Source organism: Antedon bifida, chromosome 9 (genome assembly GCF_963402885.1).
Source record: "Antedon bifida chromosome 9, ecAntBifi1.1, whole genome shotgun sequence".
In the NCBI taxonomy this organism is placed as follows: Eukaryota; Metazoa; Echinodermata; class Crinoidea; order Comatulida; family Antedonidae; genus Antedon; species Antedon bifida.
This window is the reverse complement of record NC_136234.1, coordinates 11934718-11951489: the sequence shown is the minus strand read 5'-3', so window position 1 is coordinate 11951489 and position 16772 is coordinate 11934718. Positions and strand designations below refer to the sequence as shown.

At 35.3% G+C, this 16772-nt stretch overlaps 1 protein-coding gene across 1 annotated transcript; it reads left to right on the top strand.

Annotated features, from left to right (window-relative positions):
• The first annotated feature begins 456 nt into the window (after positions 1–456).
• Positions 457–16158, top strand: LOC144851972 (GDP-D-glucose phosphorylase 1-like). The gene is made up of 11 exons (XM_078709650.1): positions 457–523; positions 1976–2059; positions 2456–2572; positions 2908–3015; positions 9856–10017; positions 10641–10699; positions 11267–11369; positions 12485–12585; positions 13469–13608; positions 13979–14044; positions 14821–16158. The coding sequence occupies exons 2-11, from the start codon at positions 1979–1981 to the stop codon at positions 14937–14939; spliced, it is 1056 nt and encodes a 351-aa protein (XP_078565776.1). The 5' UTR covers positions 457–523; positions 1976–1978; the 3' UTR covers positions 14940–16158.
• The last annotated feature ends 614 nt before the right edge of the window (positions 16159–16772 follow it).

The following is a 16772-nucleotide window of genomic DNA, read 5'->3' as shown; positions in this document are numbered from 1 at the left end:
CGTACGTCCCACTCATCACATTTTTTCTTGAATCTTATGAAATACTCAATGACATTAATCTCATCCAACAAAGTAATGTTATCTTCTCCTCCATTAACCCTCCTGTCAAATCATCTCTGCTATCCTTTTATCTCTTTTACCGTATCTCTTTATTTTACTTATTTTTTAAGGCTCGCCCACCACAAGATTTCATTCTCTGACCTATTATCATTTTTTATGTATTGTATTTTTCTTTTCCTTTTTAGTCAGTGTTTGTAAATAAATGTTATGAAATGAAAAAAATAATGAATTAAAAATATTACCGATAATGTAATGTAGGGCCTATACCTAAATATAATTATAGAATAGAATTTAATTGTGGTACAGCAGTTTGCCTTGCGCCCCCACACGGGTACGAAGCGTCAATTTGGAAGCGGTTTACGAGTTTTGTGACGTTCTCGGTGGTGGTGTTGAATCACCCCACAAACACGTAGGCCTAATCCTCCTTAGCTCGTCAGACGGCAAAAAGACGCTGGCCAAGAGGGTTTGTTTGGCAGTTAACATTAAACCTAACATAAGCTAGGCCTATTCATATCAAATAGTTTTGCGGTGTTGTCAATGGGCGAGTTGTCCATTAACTGTTATTAATTTCCAGGGGCCACACTCACAGGGCGTCATGGACACGTGCTTTTTTTGGCTTCTGGCTGAGTGTGTGATGACTGGTATCGAATCCGGGACGATTCGGCCAACTTCTGGGGCGAAACGTCCCACTTTGTGGGCCGAAACGTCTCACTTTAGACCAAATTCATATACATTTTTTTTTTGTATTTATCAAGGTGTTTAACAATCCGTATTTTATTGATATTGGCAATGTTGATATAATATATCAAACAAATTACTAAAAAAACGTAATTTTATATTTATAAACTTTGTTTATTGTTTATTTCGTGCATTCGCCAAGCGGCCAAAAGAGGGCTTAACATGTTATTGTATTTACACTATTTGTAGAAGTACACAAGTAATACTCTCTGGGAACTTCTTTCCCATTTCCCAGAACCCAGCCATTTAAATTGAGCAACCATGCTCTACTAGTTAATTGGTCTGGGCCTAGGCTAGTTGGCCTAGGGTGTGTAGAAAGCGACGACCTCGAATTGGACGACTCCAACGACCCGGGCGACCTCGAATTGGACGACCTAGAATTGGACGACCCATAACACGAAACCGACGACCCTTATAGCCTAGCCTAGGCCCAAGTGTGGTATAACATCCCGAAGCCAAACATAGCCAAAGATCTTTAAACCATACCTTATATAATACTCGCAAGCAAACAATTGATTGAAAAAATACAGAAATATCGCCATTTGATACTGAATGTGTCGATACGAACAAACGAACAGGTATGGAACGCCAAGAGTGCATCATTAAAACTGCATTCGACTCGATTAGCACACGAAATATCATAAACATGGCAAACCAGGTCAAAACGGCCCCTTTTTCAGCGGCGGCGTTGGCGTTCCATATATCTGTTCGTTTGTTCGTGTCGACACATTCAGTATCAGATGGCGATATTTCTGTATTTTTTCAATCAATTGCTTGCTTGCGATTATTATATAAGGTATGGTTTAAAGATCTTTGGCTATGTTCGGCTTCGGGATGTTATACCACACTTAGGCTAGGCTAGGCTGTAGGGGTCGTCGGTTTCGTGTTATGGGTCGTCCAATTCTAGGTCGTCCAATTCGAGGTCGCCCGGGTCGTTGGGGTCGTCCAATTCGAGGTCGTCGCTTTCTACACACCCAGTTGGCCTAGTTATATACTGAAATGTCGCTTTTGGTTTAAATAAACTGTGCACAGTAACATGCTTAGACTACCTATTCATGAAGACTGGCCCTCCTATCAATGGCATATTTCCTGTAAAATAAACAATTTTTTGATATGTTTATAAACACTACAGCCATATTAGGTATATATTATGTATAATGTTGTTTTTGTTTTCCAGAATATGGAATTTACATATGCCGTTGAAGGCTTAGCATCTGCCCCTACAAGATGGACAGAAAGGGATGAGAATATTCATAGCAAGGTATCCATGGTTTACTATTGACAGTGGCTGTATCTACTCCTTCATAGAAGAGCATATTGTAATTATAACTACTTAATCATGAACACCTTGTGATATCTCCTCATCTACAAACAAGCAAAACCCAAACATATTCCAAGTATAAGAAAATATTTATAAATGCTATAAAATTGATAGTAATTAAAAATATTAAATTAATTTTCCATACTTTTAGCACACTCTCAGAAAAACCTTTTAAAGACATCTCTGACACTATTTTACTTGTCCAGTACATACTTAATGTCATCTGATATCAAAACAAGGTCTTCATCAATCCAAACATTGTTACAAACTTTTATTGAACTACGGAATTCTTTCGATGTTCTTAATATTGAATAATTTGATGTTTCCTGTTATCAGTTTGATGAAAAGCTTTGTTCTGAGTGGGATGCTGCCATGGAAGCAGGAATCTTCCGCTACAAACTTGATGACTTACAGACAAAGCTTATTTCTGACAAATACAAATTTGTATTACAGGTAACTAACAGTATGATGCCAATGTATAGAAACTATAACTTTTATTAAGCCTTCATATTTTGTGGAATTTTGCAAATTTCAAAAAGAAACATGTCAAGATCACGTCATGCTCTAACAGGGTCACATGCTCTAAGGGGGTCATGTTATTCCCTTGGCAGTTCAGCATCCATTGTCTATTCATCCTCTAATAGGAACGTGCGAATTTATTCCAAATTGATCCCATTATTCATGCAAGAATTTCTATTGTGAAACAAATGGTGATGTACTGATACTGTCTTCATTACTATTTTAAAACAAATAGTGTTGTCTTCACTATTGTTTTTCCTTTTCAATAGTTGAATACTAAACGAGCCACTGAGAGGAGGAAGCCTGAACAGATATCTAGTATAGATCAGCCATTCAATCATGAACGATTTAATTTCACTAAAGTAAAGAAGCATGAGGTAGGTTCTAAAAATGTTCAATTTCGTTGGGGTAGCGAATAAACCGACATTGGCCAGAGTAGCACCGGACTAGGCAACTAGTCGGAGGTGGGCAAGTAAGCCAACTGAATGAAAGAGTCTCTACCACTGGGGCGAGGTTCGAATACTGTACTAAGACGGGTCAGGCTGTGTACACTTGACTGTAATGTAACATCATATTGGTTGGCTATACTGGTGGTCACTGTGTTGTGTGCTGAATCGTGAATGACTCTTCCTTTGGTTCACCACGGTTCAAATGACATTTTTGCTCTCCGAGTGTTCCGCCTGCAAGGTGGATTACTGTATGGAGGTAGCACACAGTCTTACACAATGAGAGCCGTACATTCTTCAACAAGAGTAGGGGATATCCCAGTTTACTGAAAACCAGTCGATGGACTTATAGTGGGTCATTCTTGATGTGCAACACCAAATATGTAACTAACCCTACATACAGAGAGTAGAATACAGCATGTATGAGTACCTCTGTGCAAAATATAATCTATGCAATTGCCTGAGTTAAGTCCATAAATGGGGTGTACACAGACGGCGGTGAATAAATTTGAAGATCCTAACCACTCGTATGACCGATTGTTAATAGCCTGTGACTCATATTGACGTTTCTAAGCTGACCTACTTTAAAGGCCTTATGTAAAGGCTGCAGGAGTGCACTGTTTTTGTCTTTGACACCACCAAGCAATTTGATATAAGGTGGGTTTGGAGACAGGAGACTCCTGAAAGTGAGTCTCTTTCCTCGACATGTTGGAGAAGGAAGGTGAGGCCATGCAGACGCACACAATTCTTTAGTGTTGAGGCAGTAGCCACAATCCAATATTACCTGAATTTGCATAGACTTGCCCCAAGTCTGTATTTATTGTCTTTTTTTTTATTTATTTGTTTTTATTTCGACCGCGATTTTTGTCTGAAAATACAGACTTGTGAAACACGTATAGAAATCGATTTGCAGACCGCAAACATCCGATAAGAATGACGTAAGTTATCATACCGTATTTGGCTATATGGGACGGGTGGTATGTAAATATGGATTTCGAATCAACCAATGATCATTTTGTTTCAAAATGAAAAAGATCGAGTACGTACAGTGCTGAATGTACGATCGAGACTGAACAACTGTTTTAATAATAATAATAATATAAAATCGTGTTGCCAAGTTGTTTTGTTTATTAATTGTTTAGTCCTGGCCTAGGCCTCCTTCGTAGGGCTACTCAACTCGTACGTATGACCTGCCAAATAAAACGCCAATAAGGTACATACCACCACCGACCGGCACATAACAGGGCTATGAACAGGACAGTGTCTGGGTGGGAATTAAATCAAATTATCTCCGCATAATAAATGATCCATTTAATGTTTGATTTGCGGAGAAGCTAGCCTATCATATCAAGACAAGTTTTCATGTTCTTGGGAAAAATCCCATCAAATGTTTACCAGACTACTAGGCATATAAAATCATTTCTAACCTTCAGAAACTTTCATCAATGTACCCAACCAATGTACACGTCTAAACGTACGCATGCGCATCGTCTTAGATGTTGAGTCTTTGAAATTCTGAAATATGAATATTAAAACTGCGTACGAGTGAGTAGCCAATGGCATGCGGCTGAAAGTAGTCAACTGGATAATTTATGCACCAAGAATTCTTGGTGTCAAACCATGTGACTTGTGCGTGTTTCCCCAGACGGAGTATCCAAACTCAAGTAATACACGTATGAAACGCCATATGTGCAAAAATATTTATATTTTTACTAATAATAATTAAGACAAAACTCCGTCTGGAGCCCAGACTAGAATTTGCAGAGCACTCTGAAATTTGGTAAACTGTCACAAATGGTCGTGAATGTATTGATTGGTAGAATGAAAGACAACAAATTTCACATAGGCTTTATAAAAACCATTTCCTACCACACTTGATTAACATTTGGCGGAGTAATAACCGGAATCGGAGGCAACAGTGGAGTAATAACCGGAATTGGTGGCAACGGCAGAGTCTCCGCGGGAGACTCGGGTCTAGGCGAGGAAGGCTTTGCCGTCTTATCAGCGCGTTCTGGAAGGGAGGTGAACCATGCCGGAGGCCACCTAACACACACTTCACAATGTTCAGCTTGGCTGCAATCCCTACACTACAGGTTAAACACTTTGTGTGTTATCCCATTTGATTGTGGCACGGGGCCCCCGTAGCTAACACAAGTCATTTTGGGCATGGCGACTAAGCACACAGAGCCCACAACAAACCACCAAGGAAACCCAGCACCGGGAATCTTGGCTAGTAGACGGTGTTGTGTTAACAACAGCCCGAAAATCACCACAGATTTACGGGCTAGAATCTCTAAATACTTAGAGCTTCGTTGAAGAGCGTAATTTTAGCACTAGTAGCTTCGCTTTTATTCTCCTAGCAGTAGCTGCTCACACAATGCGCAATCAAAAATTACGCGGTCTACGCGCGATTTAACGAAATCACGTTTGTAATCATATCTTCACAAGCATGAATCATAATTAAACAAAATTTGGTACTCATAAATTTCAGGTCATATTTCATCATATGGCAATACAATTACGTGCATAACGCATATAACGCATGCATACGCGCGCCTAAAATTTTCAAAGTTGTCAAAATTTATTTTTGGTGAAATTGGAGTACGTCTCAGGCAATTTTAAGCGTTTACAAAATTACCATGAGTGCGCTGATTTTTGCACGTTAAACGTTAATGCACACTTTTTTTGTCCGATTTCTGTTCAACCATTTTGAAAATTTTCAAAGTTGTCAAAATTTATTTTTGGTGAAATTGGAGTACGTCTCAGGCAATTTTAAGCGTTTACAAAATTACCATGAGTGCGCTGATTTTTGCACGTTAAACGTTAATGCACACTTTTTTTGTCCGATTTCTGTTCAACCATTCTTTAATAATATCATCATATTTTATTCACTTTTCAACGCGAAATTGCATTATATGAGCATGTCAAAGGTGACAGGCTACCCACGTGTAAGTAAACAAAAGGGTGAAAATATTCTATATTTTAAAATTAATATAGATCGTCAGAATGCTCGGGAACACCTATTTTTTATTTCATTTTCTTGAAGTGTATCTATCATATGTATGATTTATTATGAAATTAAAAGAGAACAAAAGTTGATTAAGTCAGCATTAATTGCATATTAAATTTAAAAAAAATTAATTTCGACAATCAAACAAATTATGACTTTTTCTTAGGTCGAAATAACAAACTTAACATTAACTTTCTTCCTTAAAATGTTCATATATTAAAGTTAAAAACTATATAGTTTGACAGTGCATCATTTTTTAAAATTTTTAAAGATGTCATCATAGTAAAAAATTATAATTCATTGCGGTATGTAATAATCTATCTTCACCAAAGTGGTTACTGCATAGTAAATACACGGAAGAATCTTTCTACAACTTTTAGTCAGTTGTGAATGGCTAGGTGGTCTGTGCTCGTGTCTATGGCATTCAAGGTACCGAGATCGAGTCTTGCCTTGGGAAACGAAACGAAATAAGTTTTTTTTTATTATCCGTATTGTTCAATTTTATTTCTTAGTGTATTATATAGAATATACACATGATTTATTATCAAATCTAGATAAAAAGTAAGTAATGTCTTTATTACTGTGTAACAAATGTGGTTTATGACAGTATACGCGGAGGGATCTTTAATCCGATTGTTTTATATTGTTTTGTATATGGCTCGATGTTCAGTGATACTGGCTATTGTATTTGCGTTACGACATGGCAAATATACCGAGGAATATGTGTTCAAGATACTGTATATGGCTCAATGGTCAGTTATCATGTGTACAGCGTTTGAGGTATCGAGATGGAGTCTCATCATGGGAACGAAATCTATTTAACAAAATAATTTTTTTTTTGGCTATGCGCATCGTATGTTTAATTTGATTTCTTGGTGTATATCATACGTATGATTTATAGTGACATTTAGAGAAAAAGTGTCTTACGCATTCATTATAAATGTAATTTTTTTAACAGTCACAAACTAACATTTTCTTGGATCAAAATAATATATCTTACATTACAATTTACATTTTAGAGTTATTGTACGATGTAAATTTATTTCTACTTAAATAAAAGTTGATTACGACAACAATACAGTTATACTGGAAATAGTAGATCGAATCATATTATATTATTTAGTCACCCGCGTTGAGCGGATAACACTTGTTTTACTTTCTTAAAATATATAAATCATATTATATTATGATTTACTATCAAATCTATACGTCTTCATTATTGGCATATTAAATATAGTTTTTTTAAACAAATTTAAAATTAATTTTGTTCATGCCTTGCTATTTTCCAATGAAAAGTTGATGTCACTATTGTGAGAAACTTTAAATGGAAGGGGCGCAGAGACGAAATGATTACCGAATCGATAGGTCTACATGAACCGCTGTCAATTGTTATGACATGTGCCGAAATTGGAAGAGTAGAGAGGTCACCATTCATCTCGGAGTTTTCAGTAATCAGAATGACGTGTGTCATCGCCCCAAAGTAAATATTATTACATAAGGCCGTTGAAACCTACAATGTAAAATTGAAAGATGTTAAGGAGAGATAAAATGAATAAAATATTCACACACTGAAGCCAAATTTATATAAATTATGCAATATATAAGGATGCAGTAGACGAACAAATTATTTAATTTAGGAACCATGACCGACAAAGCACTGGAACAATAAATGTAACATGGTTATGAAAACATTTTAAGAACAAAATACTTACTCGTCATCCGACACAGCAATTATGTCTCCAAGCATGTCTTTTTTTTGTACCATATTTTTAATTACCAACGATGACGTTGATTCCAGTTTTTTTACGTCTTTGTATTTAGTGACGATTAAACCAGTTGCCTCCACCCTTTCATTTAGAGTGAAGGCAACATCTGTGTGGTCACCCAACAAGTTCACCTCAATGGTATCCGGCCCATCGCTTATATGGATTGTACGTAGACGTTTATTTTCGCCAACTGTTCTCACTTCGCCAATATAAGACACGTTTCCCTCAGCCGACAGTCTTCTTTTCATCGGCAAAGTTTTGATTTGATTTAAAGCAACCTTTGCTGGATTTCGGTAGTCTTTAACTACACTTTCAGGGTATCGACCGAACAATTTTTAACCGTTATATATTTTCCTCTTTCTAACGCCAGAATCTTATTTATTATGCTTCCCGTTAGGGCCATACTTTCATTTATATAGCACTCGACAATTTTATTGTGATCTTTTAAAATCACATATCCTTTTATGAACTGTCGAGCTGTTGGACCCTTTCCAATTGTGCGAGACTCGAATGGCTGTACAATATACAAATTAACAGACTTCTTGCCTCTGCTCTGCATTTTGTTGTATTATAACAATACAATGTATGTTTAGCAGTTTTTCCAAGTGAATGAGAGGAGTTCGTACATGCCACTTTTATATATCCATTGACTACAATAGCAACAACTATCGACCAATCAATTTAACTAAAACCAATTCAATATTCAAATTAGTCCTACACATCAAAAGCAATTACGTAACTACCAGAACGAAATACAATTGATAGGAAATAATACTGAATAAAAAGATGCTCATTTAATGTCGATAGCGACATCCTTCGTATGTTTTATTTTTCAGTGATTAGTTCTGTTTGGGGATATTGTCTGTTGGGTTGGGGTGGGAATGTTTACCTTGATTTACCTTGATCTTGGACATCTAAAGCAATGCTTGTGTGTCCCTCTGGTATATTCTATTACATGTTCTATCATATGGGGAAAACTTTAGTGGGTGGTGTTTCCAAAACTTCTCTAGTCGGTTTTTAAATTGATTAACATTTGCAGCTTCTATTACATCCTGAGGCAAGTTGTTCCATGTGTCGATAATAGAGTTTGTAAAAAATTTCTGCCGTATCCTTAAGTGAGTACGAGGTTTACTAATTTTCAAAAAGTGTCCTCTGGTTCTAGATTCAGTGGTTAACCTAAAAAAATCCTCATTGTTGTAGAGGAGATAGGGATAGAATAGACAGATTGGTGGAGGGCAGGGAGGATGGTTGGATGTGAATTACCTGTGGTGGACTTGGTCTATCATGAACGGGTGCGCAATATGTTTAGAGTGATATGGAATGATGCTAATAATTACTCGAGTCCAGTTGATTTGATTTCATTTTTTTCTTAATAATAATATAATAATGAGTCCAGTTGATTTGATTTCACTTTTTTCTTAAAGATGTATTGTCCCTTTGACTAATTCCAAAAAAATAAAAAATAACAGATTTTGAAAAAAGGTGGGTCATTTTGAAGTATCATAATAGTTATTAACTATCACCAAAAATTTGTCGAAAAAAAAATCATTTAACTGAAATACAGACATTTTTTTGTTAAAAAAAATAACTCTGACTTCCAGTCAAAGTTTTCGATCAAAACATACCCCATAATAAAACGCGCTTGTTTGGCTACTCTGTATGCATAATCATAAAACTTCCTCACGATCTGTGTGAAAATACCTTCTCAACCGTGACGAGTTGTAAACAATCTGAATTCTGGCATATGCATAATGCATACTCGTGGTTTGAAATCTTTGTTTACTTTCGCTCGCGACGATTTTCCAGACGAAATGTAACTAATTTTCCTGTTAATTACGTAAACTTGTTGCTTTTGGCTCGAATTTTCGACTTAAAGTGAATAACTTTAATATTACTTTGATATGGCCAATTTAAATTTAGAATATTTTGACCTTCATTTTTTTGTGTTTCAAGGGACAATACATCTTTAATAATAATATAATAATAACTTTTCAGATACTGTTTGAGATGAAACCTGTTGGGAATAGATTGGATGTTCAGCAGAACAACATTACTGCAGAGAAAGAACACAATCCGCATCTAGTTATAATCAACATTAGTCCTTTAGAATATTGCAACGTTCTATTGGTGCCACATATCAACAGCTGTTTTCCACAAGTAAATTCAAAACTTCTTTCAGTTATTTCACTTTCTTCTTTTCTTCCTAAGTGGCCTTCCAATGCTGGAGACTTTAGGCATTTTAGCCTTTTTCAACACAATTATTTTAATGCCTGTTGTTTCCTTTGGGCCCTAATTGGGGGCCCCTGTAAGCTCTGGGGCCCGTGGGTTTAGCCAGTGAGCGCTCATAGCTACTGTTGACATGTTAAACATTATTATATTATTATAGATAAAAATGTCAATTTCATAATACAGAATGATATAAATATATGTAGGAAATGTTTAAGAGGGATATAAAAAAATAATTAAAGCCTATGGAATTCGAGCGTGAAGAACTCTTATTGTCATTGGGTTTATTAACTAGGGTGCAATCATTTACCTGTGATTTGCTTTATGAATTGTTAATTATTATTAATATATTTATAATATTTAATTAATACTATTATAATCACTCAAGCATGGAATTATGTACTGTACTATGTGCTATACTATGATTTAGTATCTGCATATCTTGACTTAACACCTGCCACTTATAATATTTAAATTAGGAGTGTTAACGTTCTCACCTACAAATATTATGCTATATTATTGTTCTTTTAAATTTATTCTCTTGATGTTTGTAGATTCTCAATCAAATAAGCATAAAGCTAGCTCTGGAGATGATGCTTCTGAGTTCAAAAAAGTAAGGTCATTCAAAGTATTTCCCTCTACCTATATAATAGGTTTATGTCTGTGTTCTGTATGCAACCCCTGTTTATACGCGGAAAAATAACAGAAGAATCACTCACTTTAATTCTTTACCCATCTGTCTCTCCGATAAACTAAAAATACAAAAAGAAAAACAATTGACACGGCACAATAAAGCATGTTTCTATCGTGTACTATACAGCCTAACATACATAAATCGCAGGTAACCGATTAAAATTTGTTCTTTCCTTACAGAGAGAAATACCATAATATTTTATTTACCTCAATTTTTAATTTGTGCATCATAAGAAACTCTAAAATTAACTAGCATTTTTCAACTACAGTCAAAATATCTAGTTCTAAACCTAAAACAAAATTGTTGTTCACTCTGACCTACACTTTATTTATTCCGTATCTGTGTATATATCTGCGAAAAAGTTAGTATTATTTACAAAGTTTAGCCTACAGTAAATATCTATTCTAAGTATTATGGAAATTTTTAGCTTTGGATGCATTTTTCTGATATTTGATTTTTTTTTATAATATTTTATTTTTATTGCAGGAGTTTACGACTTGCCTGGAATAGCCTGTGTGCTTTTGCATCTGTCAACCATTTACATTTCCATGCATATTACTTGGATAGAGACCTCTATACTGAAATTGCTGTAAGTATCCCTTAATAGCTTTCATAAATAAAAATTGAATTTTAATTTAGGGTTACTTTAAATGAAGCTAGATAAAATCACCCTATTAATTTATTACATTAATGACAACATACATTATAAGACTGACAGTTACTGATTTGACTATCGAACAATTCTAAATTAATTTGGATAAAGGCTCATTTATACTAAAAAACAATATTCTTTTCATCAAAGATACTGTAGCATAAATAGTTATCTTATAGTTCTAGGGTGAAAACTTTTCACCCTGCTGCTCTAGCCAGCTACGTCCCATGAGGACTACTCATTCAGAAGCTAAAGCAAGCAGCAGTTATTATCTAAGGCCAACAGTTTTGCGACTTTGTAAACTTGACTATAATTTATAGATCCCAGCTGCTGGACCCAAAAAAACGTCTGCGAAAAGAGAGTCTATGAGGGCTCACGGTTGAACAATTTTGGATTCTCGCCCTTTGATTGGTTGACGCGAATCATCAGACTGGGAAGAATTTTCTCACTTGTACCACTGTGAAGTCACGTTGTCTCTAGAGGGTATTCAGTTGCATGCCAACAGGTTGAGGTCACACACACACACAGCACATTAAAGTTCAAAATTGACCATTTTTAAGTGGGCATGTGAATCATAATTAAAGAACTATCTTTCATTTGTGTGTATTTTTTCGATTAAAGGACATCTTTTTAATAATTTATCATAAATATATCTGAAGAAAGAACAATGATTAATTTTAAAATGCCGAGCAGCGTTTTTTGTAAGAAATATTTCTTGTTTATTTTGTTTTCAGTAAGAAAAGTGCGTATTTATCTACTTATTGTAGATCAGCTATAACCAGGTGTTGCAAAATTTAAATCATACTTAATACCCTTTTTACACTGCCAAACTAAATCCAATTCTGTGTTGGTAGTGTTGTATATTGAATACATACATTGTGTCGTGTCTACAATTCAGTATTTATCAAGTCTGTATATAGGGATTCTGTGTAAGGGGATGTACAATAAAGTTCTTTGGTATTGTATTTACTTTGACTGGTAAATTATTTCTGAATTGTGATTACATTTTTTTCCTTTCTTTCTGAAATCTGGTGTATTAATTGTACTTATAGGAATGTCAACAGGTTGAAGGTACTTTGTTTGAGACCACTGATTGGCCAGTGAGATCATTTGTTCTTCAACTTAGTGGGTCAGATTTACAAAGCTTAACCAAGTGAGTTTAATTTATAAAAATTACTAATGGATGTAGAATGCTTACGAAGATGATACAGATCACAAATTTGCAACATTTCATACATACAAATTCAATAAAATTTCACTTAATTAAGATATAACAAATGAAAAGCCTGAACATTGTTGTAAAGTGTTTACAATAAACACACACACACAGGAAAAATAAAAAAAAACAGAGGTCCCAAGTTAACCGAAGGTAAAAAAGGACTGCAAATGTAAGTGAAAAGGTCTATTTATTAACAAAATTATTGTAGGCTTATGTGGCTAGGCTATACCATGCTTGAAAAGTCTCATTACCCATTGTTTATTACTGAAAATAGGCAGGTGGTAGGTATTGGATATCCCAGCTGATGTACACTCAATATTTTTTGTAAAACTTAATTTTAGCTTATAGTGTCCTAAATTATTTTCAGGTCTTTCTCAAGTTGGGACCTCTGAAAATACCTACATAAATAAATTCTAAAAAATATTAACCATGCCTCATGGGCGTCGCTTTCGATGCCCGGCATGTAGAACAAACCGGAAAAGGAATTCGTTTTTGCCAGTGGCTATTCGACTCTTAAATTCTTGAACCTTGACTCTTTTTTTTTTGTACTGTGTATTTTTTGTATATTTTGTAAGATCATTTTAATCCAGACCTTTTTATTTGAATTGCCCCGTGTGGGATGATTAAAGAATTTTGAATTGAATTGAATTGAATTGAATATTCACACTTACGGAATTACAGAAATATACACAATAAAATAAACAACTTAAAACTGATGCTTCAAATACCAGTAAAGCATATCTAGTACAAAATCCAAAATAAGTTGTTCAACTGAAATGTATGTATAGTTTTCATGAACATTCAGCATTTCTTCTAGAGATATATACAAAGTAACTTCATATTTGCATGCAAACAACACTGCTCACAATGTATTCTTAACAAGAGGAGATTGTCTGGAGAGGAGACCAGATGGAAGGACAATAAGAGTTTATATATATCCTAGACAATCATTCTATGGTAAGTCGATGAAGCATGACTTTCATTACACCAATTATTTTGCTATAATGTGCCTGTTTATGCTGGATATCCTCTAAAATACCATAATTAAATTGGATTCTGTATAAATAATACATTGCACCATTTATGACAAAAGGTCTTCATTGGTTACTCATCAAAAGTTGTCCTTTTGGTCAATCGTCCGATTAACTAAATATAAAACACAACCATGTTATATTTCTCCTTTCTACACAGACCATCTATAACTGCTCTGACATTCGCAGAAGTAACTGAATTTGAACCAGTACACTGGGAAAACACTCATCACGAAACTTGCCATAGGTTTTTTAGGGGGCACACAATATTACTTACATAATTATTCAAATTTCAGGTGCTAAGAACTTTATGGCTTTTAATCCAGCAGTGTGTGAACTTTCAGGACATATTCTAGTTAAATGTAAGTTGTTTTGTTTTAAATTAAACTCCACACAAACTAATAATACTTATATTATCCATCTGATTGACAGTGCTTAGGTAAGCTTACCCAAGTCTAAAGTTCTGTCTACATTATCAAACTTTATGTGACAAAAAAATGTGTGCCTATATATGGCCATGATGATGTTATACTGTGTCACTACCATATTGGGGCATATCACTACCATATTTGGACACATCACACTTTGTCAAACTAGTTTGATAGTGTAGACAGAGCTTAAAGGCCTGTTTATACAACATACTAACTCAATACGGTTCTATGTGGTGTGTTGTATAAACATACATGGATTCCGTGTATTTACTAAACCACCTGGAAAGGCTACCTGAGGACCGGTCAAATCTTATGAGAAGATGTGAACATAGCAGCAGATGTTTGGCTGTAACTGACCTTCCTGTTCACAACACAGCAGCTAACATTCATGTATGAACGGCTCAGTTCTATATATAGTAAGCATGTGAAGTAAGAAAGGTGTTGTAAAACACAGCCTAAGACATTTCTTTAAAACTCAATATTGGATGTAAAAATGGTAATAATATGTCCGTATTGACCATGTAATTGGGCAAATACAGTACATATTAAAATAAGGAATCGTTAATTTGACAGACAAGGGGAAGTGGGTAAAAATGCTTCAGTATTTTTTAATGGTATTGTATGAATGAATAGGAATAGCATTAAAATAACTACTTGTGGGCAAACCAATTATAATAATTAATTCATTTAAATTTTCAATTTTTCAGGTGAAGAAGACTACAATAAATTGACAGAAGAAACAGTTATAGAAATTCTAAAAGAGGTGGCTTTACCTGATAAACAGTTTGAGGACATCAAGACAAATATACAAGACTTATTCAAGTAGATGGTATTACAAATTGCAACCATATTTTGTTTTATATAATTGTTTCTTAATTGTACATTTTATTGCAAAATTAGTACCGTACTGACCCCCCCCCCCCCCCCTTAAACATAAAATCACTTCAAGTTTGGGGGGTGGGCTTATACCCGAGGATCCAAAAATGCAGATAGTCAAAAACAGCACATGTACTGTGTATTCCATCATGGACATTCCTCCTCTGAAACCACCATGCGAGCGCCCTCACGAGCCTAAATACACGAGGTGTAGAGTGTCGGAAAATTAAGCTTATAGTTCGTGTAATTTAGCGTAGAATATCTTATTCAACAAGAATTTATCAAGCAGAAAAGCAAGTATACAGTGTTCGTTATAGAAATGTACCAAAGAAATTTAATAAGCTTGTTTATGGCGACTTGTGAGCGTCGTGTGTGAAGCGATCTTCGACCGCGATGGAGTGTAAACAAAACAGGACCGCTAAGCCTCATATGGCCTAGCGTATATTAGCCTAGCTTGGTTATGATCAAAAATAGGTGTATGCATTGTATGGACGTCGCCAAATACAAAATAATGTATTACGGCTCACACCGTAGATCTTCGAATTAATGGGTGGGCTTATACCCGAGTGCCTCATTTTTCATGAAAATTAGTCAAAAGTCGGGGGTGGGCTTATACCCGAGTATGGGCTTATACCCGTGTCAGTACGGTAATTATAATTATTTATTTGTGTATTTCATGTTTTCATACATGTAATTATATTTCTATTGTGCAATGTTTTGTGATGTATTAACATAAAGAAAAGTATTGCTGTCGTTTCTGTAGACTATTACAGCAATAATGTTACACTATAAAATGTTTGAATAAGTTTAGAGTATTTAGTCAGAACGTTTGATCTCTATCAGAGATCTTTATCACCTTACTGCTTGGTGACGATGTCATGTTGTAGGTGATGAGGTCGTATGCCTCCTTGGGTTGTAGATTAAATTAGTGTTCTCGACAAGACCCTCTCACAGATAATCTTTAAGCTCTGTATTCATTCCTGGCCAGAACATACACTCCCACGCTCTTCGCAAAGTGCAAGCTAGACCCGAGTGTGCACTATCTAGTTCCTTGCGAATACTTTGACACATAGCTTTCGGTACCACGACCTGGTCCGATTTAAGCACTAAATCGCCAGTTAGCAGACCTACTGGTAGACTTGTCATTATCGTTATCAATAGCATTAATATTATCAGTATTTGACATTACATTTATCAGAAAGTTCATAAGTTTATGCATGACTCCAAGTGAGTTTTGGCTCCTGCAACAGCTCCTTCCGGGTATCCTTGTCACGTATTCTACAAACTATTCAATCGCGTATAGTCTCATCTTTAAGATTTCCAAACACACACGCTTGCTTGTGTAAGCGAATCAAAACACTTTGAAAATCTTCCCCTTCCTGTTGATTTGTTGTATGGAATTGGTACCGCTCTAAAATTACATTTGACTGGCCATAGCAGTATGCTTTCCAAACTTTTATAATCTAATCATACACATTAGTTAAGCAATTTCATTAATTTCTACTAAGGTTCATCAGCACTGACGTTATCATTGCCTTTAATTACTTGAATTTGTTTTGTTTTTGGGAAAGGAAAGCCCTAACGGCTTGACAAGTTGCGTCAAAAATTTGACCCAGTGAGTCTTTTTTAGGAATTTTTGGTTATTCTATATAATTACTAATGCAGGCATTCACATCAGATTTTTCATTTTGGTGTGGAGGTGGTGCTACTGGTAGTATCATCAGATGTACCTGGAACATCTTCATCATCGTGGTGGTACTTCTTCTTCTGATTCAGTAGTACC